This window comes from Somniosus microcephalus, chromosome 26 (genome assembly GCF_052327205.1).
Source record: "Somniosus microcephalus isolate GS21.2 chromosome 26, FLI_Smic_1.0, whole genome shotgun sequence".
In the NCBI taxonomy this organism is placed as follows: domain Eukaryota; kingdom Metazoa; phylum Chordata; class Chondrichthyes; order Squaliformes; family Somniosidae; genus Somniosus; species Somniosus microcephalus.
The window spans coordinates 15,895,115-15,911,939 of record NC_141012.1 but is presented as its reverse complement, the minus strand read 5'-3'; the positions used below and the strand labels follow the sequence as shown (position 1 = coordinate 15,911,939).

Genomic DNA, 16,825 nt, shown 5'->3' with positions numbered 1-16,825 from the left:
CACCTCCAAGCTCCTCTCCAAGTCAAACACCATCCTGATTTGGAAATACATCACCGTTCCTTCATCATTGCTGGGTCAAAATCCTGGAACTCCCTCCCTAACAGCACTGTGGGAGTACCTTCACTACACTGACTGCAGTGGTTCAAGAAGGCGGCTCACCACCACCACCTTCTCAGGGATAATTAGTAATGGACAATAAATGCTAGTCTTGCTTGCGACACCCACATCCCGTGAATTAATTTAAAGAATGATGGGGTGCCCAAAATCACACACAATATTCTAATACCATGGGCTGAATTTTACCAACCCTGAGGAGGCAGGTCTGCTGGGAAAATGGGAAAAATTGGGAGCGGGTCCCAACCCGCCTCCGAACCATCTTCCCGGGAGGCGGGAGGGGGATTAGAGCCAATTAACTGCCTGTTAACAGGTAGTTAACAGGCAGTTAAGAGGCTTTTCGCCATTTTACGCCTGCTGATGCGGGCTTCCCGATGTCGGGAAACCCCGCCAGGGTCAGCGAGGCGAGCAGTGGGTCTGCGGGGGTGAGAGGGGTCGAAATGTCAGCTGTAGAGGTGAGTGATGGGTGCAAGTGTGGACAGGTAAGTATGAGAGGTGAGTGTAAAGTGTCGGAAAAAGTTTCCTTACCTTTGCTTCTTCCTGCAGGCTTCAACCGTTGAGGATCCGGAGGTGCCTCATCTCAATGGCAGAGATGACAGAATGGCTGCCGCATTCTCAGATGCAGCAGCCATCTGCCTTCTACTGAGGAGAGAGGTCTTGGTGAGCCTGTGTGCAAGGGCTCACCTTAGAACAGAGACTGTCAGTGTTTGACAGCTTCTCAGAGCTGTCAAACGCTGACAATTCATCTGTCAAAAAATTTTCCACAGATGAAGCGTCATACGCTGACGTCATCTGTCACCGGCTTTCCCTTAATTGGCCAGTAAGCCCGCAGGATCAAGGCCAATCAAGGGAAAATAGCGTGGGTTGGTCAGACGTCGCTGGGGGCAGGACTGAAACCTGGAAACCAGAAGTCCCGCCTCCAGCAGGTCTCCATTGAGAAAATCCAGCCCTAATATTCTAGATTGCTACTAAGGTTCTAGATTGCTACTAAGATTCTAGATTTGGGTAAGGCTGACTTGAAAGGGATGAGATAGAGACTGTCCACAGTAAACTGGGCAAATCTGTTAATGGGTAAAATGACAGATGATCAGTGGGAGATGTTAAAAAAAGAATTTAAGGTAATACAGAACCAGTTTATGCCCCTTAGGGGCAAGAGCTCTACTTGCCCCCCAAAAAAAAGCCATGGACAACTAAAGAGGTGAGGGACAGCACAAAACTAAAAGGAAAAGCATACAAAAATGCAAAGAATAGCACAGATCCTGGCAAATGGGAAAGATACAAAGAACAGCAAAGGGTCACAAAACAGATAGTAAGCGTTACAAAAAGGGAGTATGAAAGGAAACTTGCAAAGGATATCAAAATCAACACTTTTTTTTTACAATTATATTAGGAAAAAGAGGGTAGTCAGGAGCAATGTCGGCCCCTTAAAGACTGAAAGCGGTGATATTATCAATGATAATGAGGAAATAGCAGACATGTTGAATAATTTCAGTATGTACAGTAGAGGAAGAGGATAGTATGCCGGAAATCCCAAGGAAACTAAATTAGTGACATGGGCTCAATAAAATTAATGTAAGTAAAATAACAGTAATGAAGAAAATAATGGCACTAAAGAGTGACAAATCCCCAGGACCAGATGGTTTCCATCCCAGGGTTTTAAAGGAAGTAGGTGAGTACATTGCAGATGCCCTAACTATAATCTTCCAATGTTCTCTCGATTCAAGAACCATTCCATTATATTGGAAAATTGCACATGTCACTCCGCTATTTAAAAATGATGAGAGGGAAACCAGGGAATTATAGACCAGTTAGCCTAATATCTGTTGTTGGGAAATTGCTAGAGTCTATAATTAAGGATAGGTTGACTAAACACCTCGAAAATTTTCAGTTGATCAGAGAGAGCCAACCTGGATTTGTGAGAGGTAGGTCGTGCCTGACAAACCTGATTGAATTTTTTGAAGAGGTGACTAAAGTAGTGGAAAGGGGAATGTCTATGGATATTATTTATATGGACTTCCAGAAGGCATTTGATGAAGTCCCACATAAGAGACTGTTAACTAAGGTAGAAGCCCACAGAATTGAGGGCAAATTATTGACCTGGTTAGGAAATTGGCTGAGTGACAGGAGACAGGCAGTAGGGATAATGGGTTGGTACCCAAATTGGCAGGAGGTGACTAGTGGTGTTCCGCAGGGATCTATGTTGGGGCCTTAACTATTCTCAGTATTTATTAACGACTTAGATGATGGCATAGAAAGTCATATATCCAAATTTGCCGATGACACAAAGATAGGTGGAATTGTAGGCAGTGTAGATTACAAAGGGATATCGACAGATTAAGTGACAGGGCAAAACTGTGACAAATGGTTTTCAATTTAGGCAAATGTGAGGTCATCCACTTTGGACCTAAAAAGAATAGAACAGGGTACTTTCTAAATGGCGAAAGGCTAAAAACAGTGGAGGTCCAAAGAGACTTGGGGGTCCAGGTACATAGATCATTAAAATGTCATGAACAGGTGCAGAAAATAATCAGAAAGGCTAATGGGATGCTGGCCTTTATATCTAGAGGACTAAAATACAAGGGGGTCAAAGTTAAGCTGCAGTTATACAAAACCCTGGTTAGACCACACCTGGAGCACTGTGAGCAGTTTTGGCACCACACCTTAGGAAGGATATATTGGCCTTGGAGGGAGTGCAGCGTAGGTTTACCAGAATGATACCCAGGCTTCAAGGGTTAAGTTAGGAGGAGAGATTACAAAATTAGGGTTGTATTCCCTAGAATTTAGAAGGTTAAGGGGTGATCTGATCAAAGTTTTCAAGATATTAAGGGGAACAGATCAGATAGATAGAGAGAAACTATTTCCACTGGTTGGGATTCTAGGACTAGGGGGCATAGTCTAAAAGTTAGAGAACCAGACCTTTCAGGAGTGAAATTAGGAAACACTTCTACACACAAAGGATAGTAGAAGTTCAAAAAAGGCAATTGATGCTAGATCAATTGTTAATTTTAAATCAGAGATTGATAGCTTTTTGTTAACCAGAGGTATTGAGGGATATGGGCTAAAGGCGGGTATATGGAGTTAGGTCGCAGATCAGCCATGATCTCATTGAATGGCAGAGCAGGCTCGAGGGGCTGAATGGCCTCCTCCTGTTCCTATGTTCCTAACTGCAGCCTAACAACGGAATAAGTTCAACATTACCTTGTGACTCTTGTATTCACTAGATACAAAACCAATTATTCTTTTTGCCTTTTTTTTCATGGCTTCATCTACTTGCATTGTCATATTTAATGGCCTGTATATCTGCACACCAAAGTCCCTCTGCTCCTCTGCTCCAATTAAAGTCTTACCATTTAAGGTGTCTTTTCTTTTCCTGTTCTCATTTCCTAAATGTTATTCAAAAATTAGAAAGAAAACTAAATAAAATGAATTTCTCACCTACCAAAAATGTATTTTTGATGGAAGTAAAATTCTAACTAGCACAGGTTTTGAGATGTCTCACTGGGATAACCCATCCAGGAGAAGTAGGCCAGTCTTCAAACTGATCATCTTTTTTGGGTCAACATAACTAAAGTTATCAAGACCAATAAGTTGTAAACATATATGATCAAATTACTTTATGAAATACTGTAGAAATAATGGGAACTATGGAATACAACTGACTAGGGTTGAATAATATAGATTGTAATGTTATAGACTGACATCCTCGAGTTTTCTTTTATATACTTACAAAAACATCAAGAGGAAGTCAGCTCCTAATTGTTAATCAGTGACTCCTGCTTGTGTGTAGCTGTCAGACAAGGAAAGGTTTGAGGATGATGATGCCCTCCATTGCTAAAACCCTCTCAGGGGAACAGCTTTTTGACAGTCACCCTCTAAGCACACACAACAAAATGAGTACTTTAACATTTCACATAGACCCTTATCGCCAAATATAAAGAAACGACTTGTATCTCATTACTCTATTCTAGGTGTCAGCTGTGGATCAGTTAGTAGCACGCCCACCTCTGAATCAGCAGGTCATGGGGTCATGAGCACAAAATCTAGGCTGGCACTCCAGTGCAGTACTGAGGGAGTGCTGCACTGAGAGTGATACCATCTTTTACTTGCAAACAAGAGATTTCCTAATGGACAGGAGTCTTGCATTGTCTATATCACTGTTGGCCAATACGTTAGTCACTAACCACATGTGGCTAATTGGGAATCCAGATGTGGGTAATTGCATTTCTGATTAGTAAATATAAAATGAGTAATAGACACTGTCATTGGGCATATGATCTCAATATTCATATTTGTACAGCCTATGCATGTGTATAACCTTTTTGTGCATTTGTTGATAAAATGATAAGATGAAAAGCAAAGTGTGCAAGTGCTTTATGATCGCTGCGAGTGCTTGGTTATGGAATGGTGATAGATGTTAAAGTAAATATACACACAAAGTACATTTTACTTGTATTGTGTGAGAGTACGTAAGGCGTCTTATACTAAAATTAGTGCATGTGACTGAAATGGTGTTGCCATAGCCACACCTATGGCTAGTCAACAGTTTCTATTGAACAACATTGTTCTATATGATTCTTTTGTGCGGGGTTTACATTCTGCTCCAAATGCATTCCGGATCCAGTCTTAAGTTGTCATTCAGTGCTGGCCATATTCATCAGGCAAGTTCCCCCATTATAAGCAGGGGACTGCGAGAGAGACCACGGCCCTGATACTTACAGGGAGGCGGGGAGGGAGGAGTTCTGGATGGGAAACAGGTTTCCCGGACGCCCTGCAGATATTAATTACTGGACGTCGTTTGCATTTTTGCAGGTTTCCCGCCCAGCAGCCAGCCTGATTGACAGGCTAGCTGCCTGTCGGGCAGGAAAGGATGTGGCAGAAGGCCACAGCTGACATGCAGAGAGCAGGGAGGGAGGGAGTGATCGCTGTCATGGGGGGAGAGATTGCTGGGGGGCGGTGGGAAAAGAGCGTAGAGGGGAGATCGTGGCAAGTCGCCGATCGTGGAGCTGGAAGCGGGTAAGCACATTGGGCCAGGAGAAACACTCCTGCTTCTCTTTGCCCACAAGCAGTGCTGTAAATGCACTTACTTTATGGATCCGGTCCTTCTCGTCTCCTTTTACCTGCCAGGTTTCCCCAAGGGCTGAAAAACACGGCCGAAATGGGTTAAAAATAAAAAACCTGTAAAAATGGAGGCACACAGCCTCCTTAAAAGCTTTTACTGACCGACCCGCCTCCCGAGAGTGGATTGGTTTCCCACCCCACCCCCCAGCCCCCGTCCCCCACATCAAAAGTGGAAGTGGGCGGGTTGGAGTCGTGGATGAAAGTTTTCAAATTTTAACTTCTCACCTGACCCAAACCCACACGTCCTTGGGGGTTAAAATTACCCCCCACATTTCACAGCAGCCCCCTCCCAAAAGAAACACTTCAGAATAGTCAACTATAGACATTTACAATGGTCCTTGGCACAATCTACAATTCAAAAACCTTTCTACCTTCTTGGCTAAAAGAAATAGCACAACAATGTACAGTGATACCAAACTTAAACACTTTTGAGGTACAGGAAACTTTTTTTTATCCGGCACCGATGGGACCGACGTGGTGCCGGTTCATCAAAAATTCCAGATAACCGAGCGCTATAGTAAAAGATAGGGAGAGCCGAGAGCTCCGTATAAAGCAACAAACCCTGTTGCTTAGCAACATGTTCAGAACAATGGCCACAAGTTCCAAGCATCTCTGTAGCTTAGCAACAGCTGCAGCCACACCCTTGCACAGCAACAGATCGATGAAGGCAAGTAATATGAAGTATGAACCTACTCCTGAATTTTGCCAGTTAACCGAGATTTCCGGTTATTTAGGCGCCGGTAAATCGAAAGTTTCCTGTAGTACAAAAAGCAGACATTCTTTGTACCTTTAACTCTTGGCATTCATCCATGCTTATGTCTAGACGACTCTTGATAATGACCTGATCAATACAAGAATTTACTGTCAATAGTTTCATCAAGCACATAAAAAACAAAGCTAGACAGACCAAATACTCTGCTGTCTGACCAGTTGTAAAACAGCACGTACCAGTTGTTCCTCTGCGCATGCTCCTTGCTCACACAGTGGAAATGATCCCTCCTGTTCGTCTTCAGGAAGAGAACCATTCAACAGTAGGCCCTGGCAACAAAAGCAGCAGAAATAAAACAAGGTATCGCATAACAAAATGCTTGAGGTACTCAACTAGGTAAATTCACATGGGGCGAGTTTCAGGTTTCTACAACAATTATCTCACAATTAGAGTCTGTTCACGTTGGGCAGCACACACGGGGGTAGCAATATTAAGTGTAATTTCCTTGTAACATAAAATGAGTTAAGTGAGCAATTCTTATGCCACAAGAGAATATTGTGGAATTCATTCAAAATCAATCTAAGTCTGATTTACAGAAAGGCACTTGTGCAAAATCAACTCAGGGGTTTATTGATATTTAGAATCCAATAGAAAAAACACTTCTGCCTGCCAGGCATGATTGAATTTTACTTTTGTAAGTATTGCTTACTGTTCCAGGCAGCAATGTGATATTGAATGGGACGAGTTTTGCAACCCCTATGGGTGCGTACAAGGTGTGTACGCACACATAGGGGCCACGCAAGTGCCGGGTTTCAAGCCTGCGAAGCGCATGTGCTAAAACCCGGCACTTGCGATCTATCAAGAATCTTCTTGACCGATCGCACGCGTCGCCGGGAGATGGGCCTCTGCGGGTGGAGAGTTGCGCTTTTTGCACAACTTCCGCCCGCTGAAAGCCTGTCAAATTCTTACGCCTGGTAAAAGCAAGCGTAAGGCCTGCTTTTACCTGCATAAGAGTTTTAAAAAATAGAAAGATAAAGTTTGATCACTAATTTATAAATTAAAAATAATCTTAAAAAAGGTAAGTTTATTTTTAGTCCCATAAAAACATTGAATTATTTTTTTTGAAAAATTTAATTTGTTTAAAATATTTAATTAAATGTCATTTTAAATATGTAATGTTTTTAAAAAATGTATTTAATGTTTTAGTGTGTTTTTAAATGTGATCCCCATTCATACTTTTGACAGTTCTGTGCGTACAGGATTGTCAAAAGTGTGAAGGGGGATTCTCTTCTTTCATTGGTTCGCCTGAACCGCCTGTGCCCCTCGGATACGTGGGCCTCTGTGCATTTCGAAGAGGTGAGGCCCAGGATCGCAAGCCTCGGGATCTATGGAACCAACAGGTAAGTTTGTAGGGTTTTTTTCCAATCGGAGGCATCCGCCCGCAGGAAGCCTCCGATCGGAAATTCAGGGCCATGCATATATTTACATTTGCAGAAACGCAAAGTTCTCCCTTCTATTGATAAATGGCACACACTGGGGGCCATAAACATGAGCAGTCATCTGCAAATAACTGAAATATGCTTTTGGGCAGGAGGCATTTGAATAGGAGTTCCCTTCTCGTGTTGTGTCCACTGGCTGGATCTACACTCACAGTGGAGAACGTCCTGGACAGCTAAGGGCAAGAGTACAGCAAGAACTTCCAGCTTTACAAGAGTGTCACATTTTTGGCTCCTGTCTCAACCACTCTTTTATCAAAAAAGAAAATCTTGTGTGTCAAAATGAACAGCACTCCATCTCCAAAGTGTCACTTAGACTTAGGTCAGGCAGATCTGGGTCCAAACAGCAGGCTGACGAGACCCAGAGAGGCAGGGAGAAGTGGTGTTGGTGGGCGGGGGAAGCATAGAGAGTAACATACTATGATTTTCACATTTTGTGTGTATGGGCACACAGAAGACCCTAAAATCAATTTGCTGCTACCACATGCATAGATGTAAGTCATGTTTTTAAAAAAATTGTTCACAAGATGTAGACAGCACTGGCAAGGTCACATTTATTATTCAACCCTAGCTGCCCTAGAAGTAGGTGGTGATGATAGCGAGACAACTGAGTGGCTTGCTACATCAAAGTATTAACAACCAGCCAGTGATGGGCTGGAGTCAAATGTACACCGGACCAAATAGAGATGGCAGGTTCCCTTCCCTGAAGGGCATTAGCCAATCCAGCAGAAGAGTTAAATTCACTTTCACAACTTGCTGTGGTGGAATTTGAACTCTCAACCTCTGGATAGCTGGTCCAGTACCATAACCAGTATACTGCTGTACCCCTATGTGGTTGATATTGTATTTTAAAAATTATTTTAGCCTTCAAAAAGCATAAATCATTTCAAAGCAGTTATAACTGGATAACAATTTTTTTTTAAGTGGCTAAATAAAAATTCATACTTGTAAGATGGAAATCATCTTTCTGGCTTCCTCCATCTCCTTCCCCAACTGGTCCTGCTGGTCCAGTAATTGGTCCTCCCAAAGGCAGTGGTTGTCATTCACTAGGGATTTTCCAGAATTCATGGACATCCATGCAGACTGAATGTTGTCTTCTACTGGAGGGAAATGTTTCAGTGGAATCTTTTTTTATTACAATCTCAGCTGTTGAAATGAAGATCCCTCCTTTGCAAATATTAGTGCATTTAAAAACATTTTTTAAATCCTTTTCCTTAAATTTATGTACCTGTTCTTTCCAAAATAAAATCCAGACACTAGTAATTTCCACTCGAGCCTCCAGAGGGCCTGCCACAAAACAGAAAGGCCGAGACTTTCCAGGGGGTCAGCGGGCGCGATCGGTGGCGGGTCGGGTGGGAAAGTGCTTTTTCCCCCAGCAGGTCGGGACCCCGCTGTGAACCCGCTGCCACGCGCTGAGCAGACTTGACACACAGCGGCGGGGGGAGCCAATTTAAATGATTTGTGGCTTGTTTACAGCCACTTAACGATGGTTTTAAACTGATGTTTTGAATTTGACAGCTCACCCACGGGTTTCAGGCTGTTGCTAGACCACGTCTGTGAAGCGGAGGCGGGAGGTCAATGGCCATTGAATCAGCTGTTGAGTTGACAACTTCAAATGTCAAGTAAAAGCTCCCACCTTACAGAGATACCTTCCCTCAGCCACAAGCTCTTCCCTCACTGCATTTCCACAACAGATTCACCATACTGCAAGTCTTTACACAAGTCTCCATCCAGTCTGACCTCATTACCTCTCTCACCATTGACAGATCGCTTCTGTCATCTCTACTTCACCTGCCATCTATTCCATCAGCATGGGTGCCCTTTATACTCACTCACCTTGGTCCTCACAATCCTACCACAATCAGCCCCAACACCAGCAGCACCAGGCACACCAGCAGCAGCAACCTTATCTGCAATCAACTGGTGCTGCACAGGACAGAAGGCACCAGCACTTGACCACATTGCTGCCCGGGAGGACCGGGATGGCATCACCATGGCCAGATTTACTTGACTTGACGCTGTACACCCTGGCTGCCACATGATGCGCCAGGTTGGCACCACCCCACACTAACACCGTAAAGCATCCCTACAATGCCCAAGCCATTCTTTTCATACTCATCACCATTGCGGGGGGTACCGTTAGGTCTCACCATTCACTGCAATTCACTAAGCCACTTCCAAAGGTGCATGCAAATCTGTCCAAGAATGCAAAGTGTTGAAAATAAAGGTTTCAATGTTTGACACCACATTAACAGAAACTTTAAATGGACATTACATAAAACATCCAAGTGCCTACCCTTGTGTGTTGTTAGTTGGTATGATGGCACTAAGATGAGGGTGAGTGTGAGGAGTGGCTAGTGAGATGGGGATGTGATAATATATAGAGAGAGAGGGATGGGTGGAGGTGCAAGGTAAGTCGGTGTGAGTAAGGATGTGCAGGAGTAGGGTAGGGAAGGCAGAGTGATGGGGATGTGATGAGAGGCACAGCAGGATGTGGTTGAGTGTGGCTTTGTACTAACGTTTCGTGATCTACTGAGATCATTGAAATGTTTGCGGCATTGCACCCAGGTCCTACTGACCACATCCCCGCTTGTGTCCTCCTCTGCAATGTGCAAGCAGGCTGTGAAGGTCTCTTCTGCCCATGGGAAGGGAAGAGGACCTCTCTGTGTGCTGTGACTCCCTCTATAAGCATATGGAGGGAGTCATGGGAGAGCCTGGGTGCAGCCCTGTGCCTTTGTGCAGTCATTGTCAGTGTTTGCAGCAACCTCAATGCTGTAGAACACTGACAGCACAAATGCCAAAATAAATTTGGACATGGTCCCTTTAAAGGAACCGGCTGATGATGCGTCATCAAATAACATCACCAGACCCGCTTCTTCTAATTGGCCGGAAAACGCGCTCTGCGGGCTTAACAAGCCCCATCAAGGGAAATTCATTTTGGACAGTGGGCTGGAGCCAGTAGCGGGGTCGAGATCCGCCACCGACGTCGCCCGCCACAGACCTGCTGAGGTCAGCAAAATCGCGGCCAAAGTCACCAGCTTAAGTACAGCTATGATAGCCATTTTAGATTGTGGGCTTGAATTGGATCATGCTTGGATCAGTGCTAAATATCCCACTGAAACTGTATCAGATATTCATACTTAAGTACAGCTGAGCATGGATATGCACAAGGGTTCAATGTTTAACTCACAATCTATGTATCCTGTGCTTTGAATACTGCAACAATTGCCAGCTCTCTTAAAAAATAACTTTAAAAACATTCTCATAGACAGCCCTAATGTCATGAGTGCTCTGTCACTTGCTGACAGCAAGGCAAGATTTCAAGAGACTTATACATCAGTATGCCATGGGAGCCTTCTTGGACAGATTATGTTTTGTTTGCATTTATATTGGTCCTTCAATCAACACCACTAAAGCAGTTTAATTAGTAATTTATCTCATTCTGTTTATGGGACCTTGCTGTACACAAATTGGCTGCCGCATTTTCCCAATTATATCAGTGACTACACTTCATTGGCTATGAAATGCTTTGGAACCTCCTGAGGTTGTGAAAGGCACTATATAAATGCAAGTTAATTCTTGTCTTTCTTCTTCAACCCACGGGTAAGTTGTCCTCAATTCTACCACCCTCATACCAAACGCGGTCTAAATTTCCAATTTTATTTTGTCACTCTCGATTTTAAATGCTGTCCCCCTTGAATCTTGTGCCCCACAGAAAAACTTACCTGTATCATGATTTCTTCATTAAATTGCCCACGTCTGGCTATCAATATATATTCAAATTTGTCTTGATTGCCCATATGCAGCACGATGGGTGATTGACTGATGTGTAATATATATATATTGGATATATACGCACACTAAACTATCTTTCAGCTTTTTAAAATTGCATGTAAAAAGAGTTCCATGTATTGTGTAAGCAGTGCACTGATTAATTATATAAGGATAAATTATCTAAGTGGTATTAGCCAGGCTATAACTTCAGAAGAATTAATTCAGTCTTTTGAGAGATAGTTTATCAAAATCCCTCATAATTATGAGCACCTCATTAAGATCTCTTCTTACCTAGTCTCTCCTCATAACTAAAACCTCTCGTCCCTGGTATCATTTTAGTGAAACTGTTTATGGCCTTGATATCTTTCTTCCCTCCTCTCATAAATATGTTGATTTTTTTTTCTGGGTAGGGATCCTTGGTGCTGGGTCCCTTTCCAGCACCTCGCTCAAGTAGCCATCGTCCACGTGGAAGCCTCATGAGAGGATTGGCATTGCAGTTAAACCTAATTCTGGCCTCACCAAATGTCCACACACAAGTCACTTTCTGCAGGGGTCACTGGTTAATGATCATGAGTGACTTTCCCCTCTCTAACCCGGGGTGCTGAAACTAATTGTAGTGCCTATTGCTGTTCTAGCTGAGCTAACTCAGCCCAGACTAAGGATTGAACCTGGGTACTTCCTGTTCTGCACTCAGTAGATTAATTCGCTGAGCTATCCTTAATATGACTGATCCAGTCATGTGTCCTATGGCATGTTGCGGACATGCACACACTTGAATGTAACTGATGCATACATTGTGGAGGTATTTGTAGCGGAATTAAATGCTTACATTTAAAAATGAATGAATACTCCAACTTCCTCAATGGAACAGTTACTCATTGGATAAATTCAGAAAGCCATTGAGGGAAGCTGGGGATGCCTCCATTTCACCCGTCTCTTGCCTAGGACTCCGGCGGCTAATTGTAGCACCCCACCACCATCTCAAATGACATTGCCCAACATCCTTGTACTTTCTTACTTAGCAATTTTTTTTTTTCAAATGTAGTTTGGATTTTGATAATCTAAGTTTCAGAGGATTCAAGCTGTTTGGCATAAAAATAAAACAAAAAAGGTGACTCAACCGTGGCGAACAAGGGAAATTAGGGATAGCATAAGATCCAAGGAGAGGACATATAATTTGGCCAGAAAAAGCAGCAAACCTGAGGATTGGGAGCAGTTTAGGATTCAGAAAAGGAGGACAAAGGGATTAATTAAGAGGGGGAAAATAGATTATGAGAGTAAGCTTGCAGGGAACATAAAAACTGACTGAAAAAGCTTCTATACATATGTGAAGAGAAAAAGATTGGTGAAGTCAAGCGTAGGTCCCTTGCAGTCAGAATCAGGGGAATTTATAATGGGGAACAAAGAAATGGCAGACCAATTAAATACATACTTTGGTTCTGTCTTCACAAAGGAGGACACAAATAACCTCCCAGAGAAATCGGGGAATATAGGGTCTAATGAGAGGGAGGAATTGAATGAAATCAGCATTTGTAGGGAAATGGTGTTAGGGAAATTGACGGGATTGAAGGCCGATAAATCCCCAGGACCTGATAATCTACATCCTAGGGTACTTAAGGAAGTGGCCCTAGAAATAGTAGATGCATTGCTGGTCATCTTCCAAAATTCTATAGACTCTGGAATAGTTCCCATGGATTGGAGGGTAGCTAATGTAACCCCACTATTTAAAAAAGGTGGTACAGAGAAAACGGGGAATTACAGACCAGTAAGCCTGACATCGGTAGTGGGGAAAATGCTAGAGTCCATTATAAAAGATGTAATAGCAGAGCACTTGGAAAACAGTGACAGGATCGGACAAAGTCAACATGGATTTACAAAAGGTAAATCGTGCTTGACTAATCTACTGGAATTTTTTGAGGATGTAACTGGTAGAATAGATAAGGGAGAACCAGTTGATGTGGTGTATTTGGACTTTCAGAAGGCTTTCGATAAGGTCCCGTATAAGAGATTAGCATGTAAAGTTAAGGCACATGGGGTTGGGGGCAAGGTACTGACTTGGAGAGAGAACTGGTTGGCAGACAGGAAGCAAAGAGTTGGAATAAGCGGCTCTTTTTCCGAGTGGCAGACAGTGACTAGTGGGGTACCGCAGGGATCGGTCCTAGGACCCCAGCTATTCACAATATATATAAATGATCTAGATGAGGGAACTAGATGTAATATCTCCAAGTTTGCAGACGACACAAAGCTGGGTGGGCGTGTGTGCTGTGAGGAGGATGCAGAGAAACTCCAGTATGATTTGGACAGGTTGGGTGATTGGGCAGATGCATGGCAGATGCAATATAATGTGGATAAATGCAAGGTTATCCACTTTAGTGGCAAAAACAAGAAGACAGATTATTATCTGAACGGCAATAGATTGGGAAAAGGGGAAGTGCAATGAGACCTGGGTGTCCTTGTGCACCAGTTGCTGAAGGTAAGCATGCAGGTGCAGCAGGCGGTTAAGAAGGCAAATGGTATGTCGGCCTTCATAGCGAGAGGATTCGAGTACAGGAGCAATGATGTATTGGTGCAGTTGTACAGGGCCTTGGTGAGACCACACCTTGAGTATTGTGTGCAGTTTTGGTCGCCTTATCTGAGGAAGGATGTTCTTGCCATGGAGGGAGTGCAGCGAAGATTCACCAGACTGATACCTGTGATGGCAGGAATGACGTATGAGGAGAGATTGGGACGATTGGGCTTATATTCGCTAGAGATTAGAAGAATGAGAGGGGATCTCATTGAAATTTATAAAATTCTAACAGGACAAGTCAAACTAGATGCAGGAAGGATGTTCCCGATGGCGGGGGAGTCTAGAACCAGGGGTCACAGTCTAAGGATAAGGGGTAAGCCATTTAGGACTGAGATGAGGAGGAATTTCTTCACCCAGAGAGTGGTGAACCTGTGGAATTCTCTACCACAGAAGGCACTTGAGGCCAACTTATTAAATATATTCAAGGAGTTAGATATGTTTCTTAAGGCTAAAGGGATCAAGGGATATGGGGAGAAAGCAGGGACAGGGTACTGAATTTGGATGATCAGCCATGATCTCATTAAATGGCGGAACAGGCTCGAGGGGCCGAATGGCCTACTCCTGCTCCTATCTTCTATGTTTCTTTGAATTAGAAATTTTTCTTGGGCGGTAACGTAAAATGAGCGGCATCACATAAGTTACGCGTTATACACACCCCGCCCTATGTCCAGTTCCATTGACTTCGAGCAGGGCGTATCGCAGGCGGTCAATGTGACATTACCAGTTGAGAACTGCTGCCCAAGGTGAATTTCTAACTCCACATGTATAATCCCAATTTGGCACACAGAAATTCTTCAGACTGGGTAGTGCTGAACATTAACTTCTACTTCAAGATATTCTGTCGTGAGTGTAGGCTTGCAGGTTAGATGTTCAACTTACCAGGCCTGGATTCCCATTCCTCTTTTTGGGAAGATAATTCCAATCCTTCATCCAGTTGGCTTGTAATAGACTCTGGCTTTGCACTGTTTGGTGGACTCTCTGAACTGACACTGAAAAAAAGAGTCAAAGCTCTTGAAGACACTATTTTATTCTTTAGCTGCAAGAGAAATTGTAACCACGTCTACTACTGCTGTTGATTAACGTGGAAAAGTGACATAATAATCCACTTAAAATTATAAAACTTCACACTGGATTTAGTAATTTGTGTTATAAGATAGCAGGATTTGAACATCAATCAAGTGTACCAAGATACAATAATACACGGGTGGAATCCGTCGAGCTTATCTCATTATTGAGGTCTATATAGGGTACTAAACCAACATCTGTGAGACCAATGCCACCTTCTTTCTGCTTAATTTCAAGACTATATTGAAACCAGGGGGGTGATTTTATCAATGGGGACGTGATGGAGGCAGGAAAGCTGCTCGTCGGGTTTTAGTCCCGCCTCCATCGCCATCTGGCCAACCCACGCTATTTTCCCTTGATTGGCCTTGTTAAGCCCGCCAAGCGGGCTTAGCCGGCCAATTAAGGGAAAGCCAGTGACAGATGACGTCAGCGATTTTCTGACAGATGAATTGTCATCGTTTGACAGCTCTGTGAAGCTGTCAAACACTGACAATCTGTCTTCTAAGTTGAGACATTGGACACAGGCTCACTTAGAAAGCTTTCCTGAGCAGAAAGCAGAAGGTTGCTGCATTTAAGAATGCAGCGGCCATTCTGCTTTCTCTGCCAGTGAGATGAGGCAGCTCCGCAACCTAAAGGCATGAAGCCTGGAGGAAGAAGCAAAGGTAAGTAATCTTATTACAACACTTTAGACTCACCTCACACACTTACCTCTCCACACTTGCACTCATCACTCACCTGCACACCAGACATTTCAGCCCCTCCGACCCCCAAAGACCCACGGCTCGCCTCGCTGACTCTAGCGAGGTTCAGCACCGTCAGGAAGCCCACACATTAGGGCTCAAAATAGGGATTAGCCAAAAAAGATTGCCTGTTAACTACCTGGTAACAGGCAGTTAATTTACACTAATCCCCTTCCCACCTCGAGGAGACGGGACCCGGCGCGGGTCGGGTACCCACCTCCTGGGAAGATAGCACGGAGGTGGATTGGGGGCAGGATGGGTACCTGCTCCTAGATTTCGCCATTTTCCCGGCAGTCCCGCCTCCATACCCACCTCCCCAGGGGTGGGAATATCACCCCCCACATCTCTGCTCCCTGTTAGATCAAGAATCTCTCCATTTTAATTTTTTTAGGATTTTATTTGCTGCTAAAAATGTCAGAAATATATTTATTTGAAACGTATTTTTCACTGTCATAATCACACTTTTATTATACATTGTTCCAGGAACTATTAACATCCCTCCCCCTTAAAAAGGCCACAGACCTACTTTCACTCATTTCTCTCCCTTTTCCCGCCTCTCATGCTAAGGTATAGTTCCACTAGCACCAGCAGTACTTCATTCAGGGGCCATTTTTCTTATGTAAGGCCACAGAATGAGTGCCAGTCGGCTATTTGTTCATGCGAACAGCACAGTTGAGGCTGACCCAACACTCACCCAACGTCCATGTGTGGGCTCCGTGATTTGCCCCAGCCCTCTCTCAGCTGAGATATACTAACACAACACAGCCCAGTCATCAAACCCAGGCTCATCCCAGTCTAGCTCAGTGAAACACCACATTATACATTTATCCACTGAGCATCAGAAGAGATGGCAACATCTATTTAAATGAAAGAATCTGGGGATAATCTTATAAATGTAAAAAGGGGAAAGAAAAGCCCAAAAATAACGTTTACCAAACTCAATATGGTAGTTTTAATTTTTCTTCCTCACCAATTTTCTCCCCACCCCAACAACATCAAAGGCACCGATTCTTCAATACAGTGTAGTTCCACAGGAACTAGTCACTCTGCAGTTCCTTGCTCAAATGGCAGTTATTTATTTGTGAGATTTGGCATTGAGTCAGTAGGCTATTTCATCATAGGGGAGGCCGGGGGAGGGGCAATACAGCCAAGCGCAGTTCTGTCCTCACCTGACATCCACACGTGCACTTTCAGCACGGATTATAGATATCAATCAGCCGCAGGAACCCGGCCAAAATTT

The 16,825-nt window shown here is 43.7% G+C and overlaps 1 protein-coding gene across 8 annotated transcripts in view; it reads right to left on the bottom strand.

Annotated features, from left to right (window-relative positions):
• LOC147100324 (dixin-like) overlaps nucleotides 1–16,825 on the bottom strand; it is a 151,004-nt gene that overhangs the window by 30,498 nt on the left and 103,681 nt on the right. For 5 of the 8 annotated variants that reach the window (XM_085967902.1, XM_085967897.1, XM_085967898.1 and 2 more), the window contains 4 exons: nucleotides 14,660–14,769; nucleotides 8,383–8,537; nucleotides 6,181–6,270; nucleotides 6,020–6,073 (listed from right to left, as the gene is read on the bottom strand). In XM_085967902.1, the coding sequence (XP_085824028.1) occupies nucleotides 6,020–6,073; nucleotides 6,181–6,270; nucleotides 8,383–8,537; nucleotides 14,660–14,769 (409 nt within the window). The remainder of the gene's footprint in view (nucleotides 1–6,019; nucleotides 6,074–6,180; nucleotides 6,271–8,382; nucleotides 8,538–14,659; nucleotides 14,770–16,825) is intronic. The other 3 variants (XM_085967896.1, XM_085967901.1, XM_085967903.1) reach the window with 1 other exon arrangement.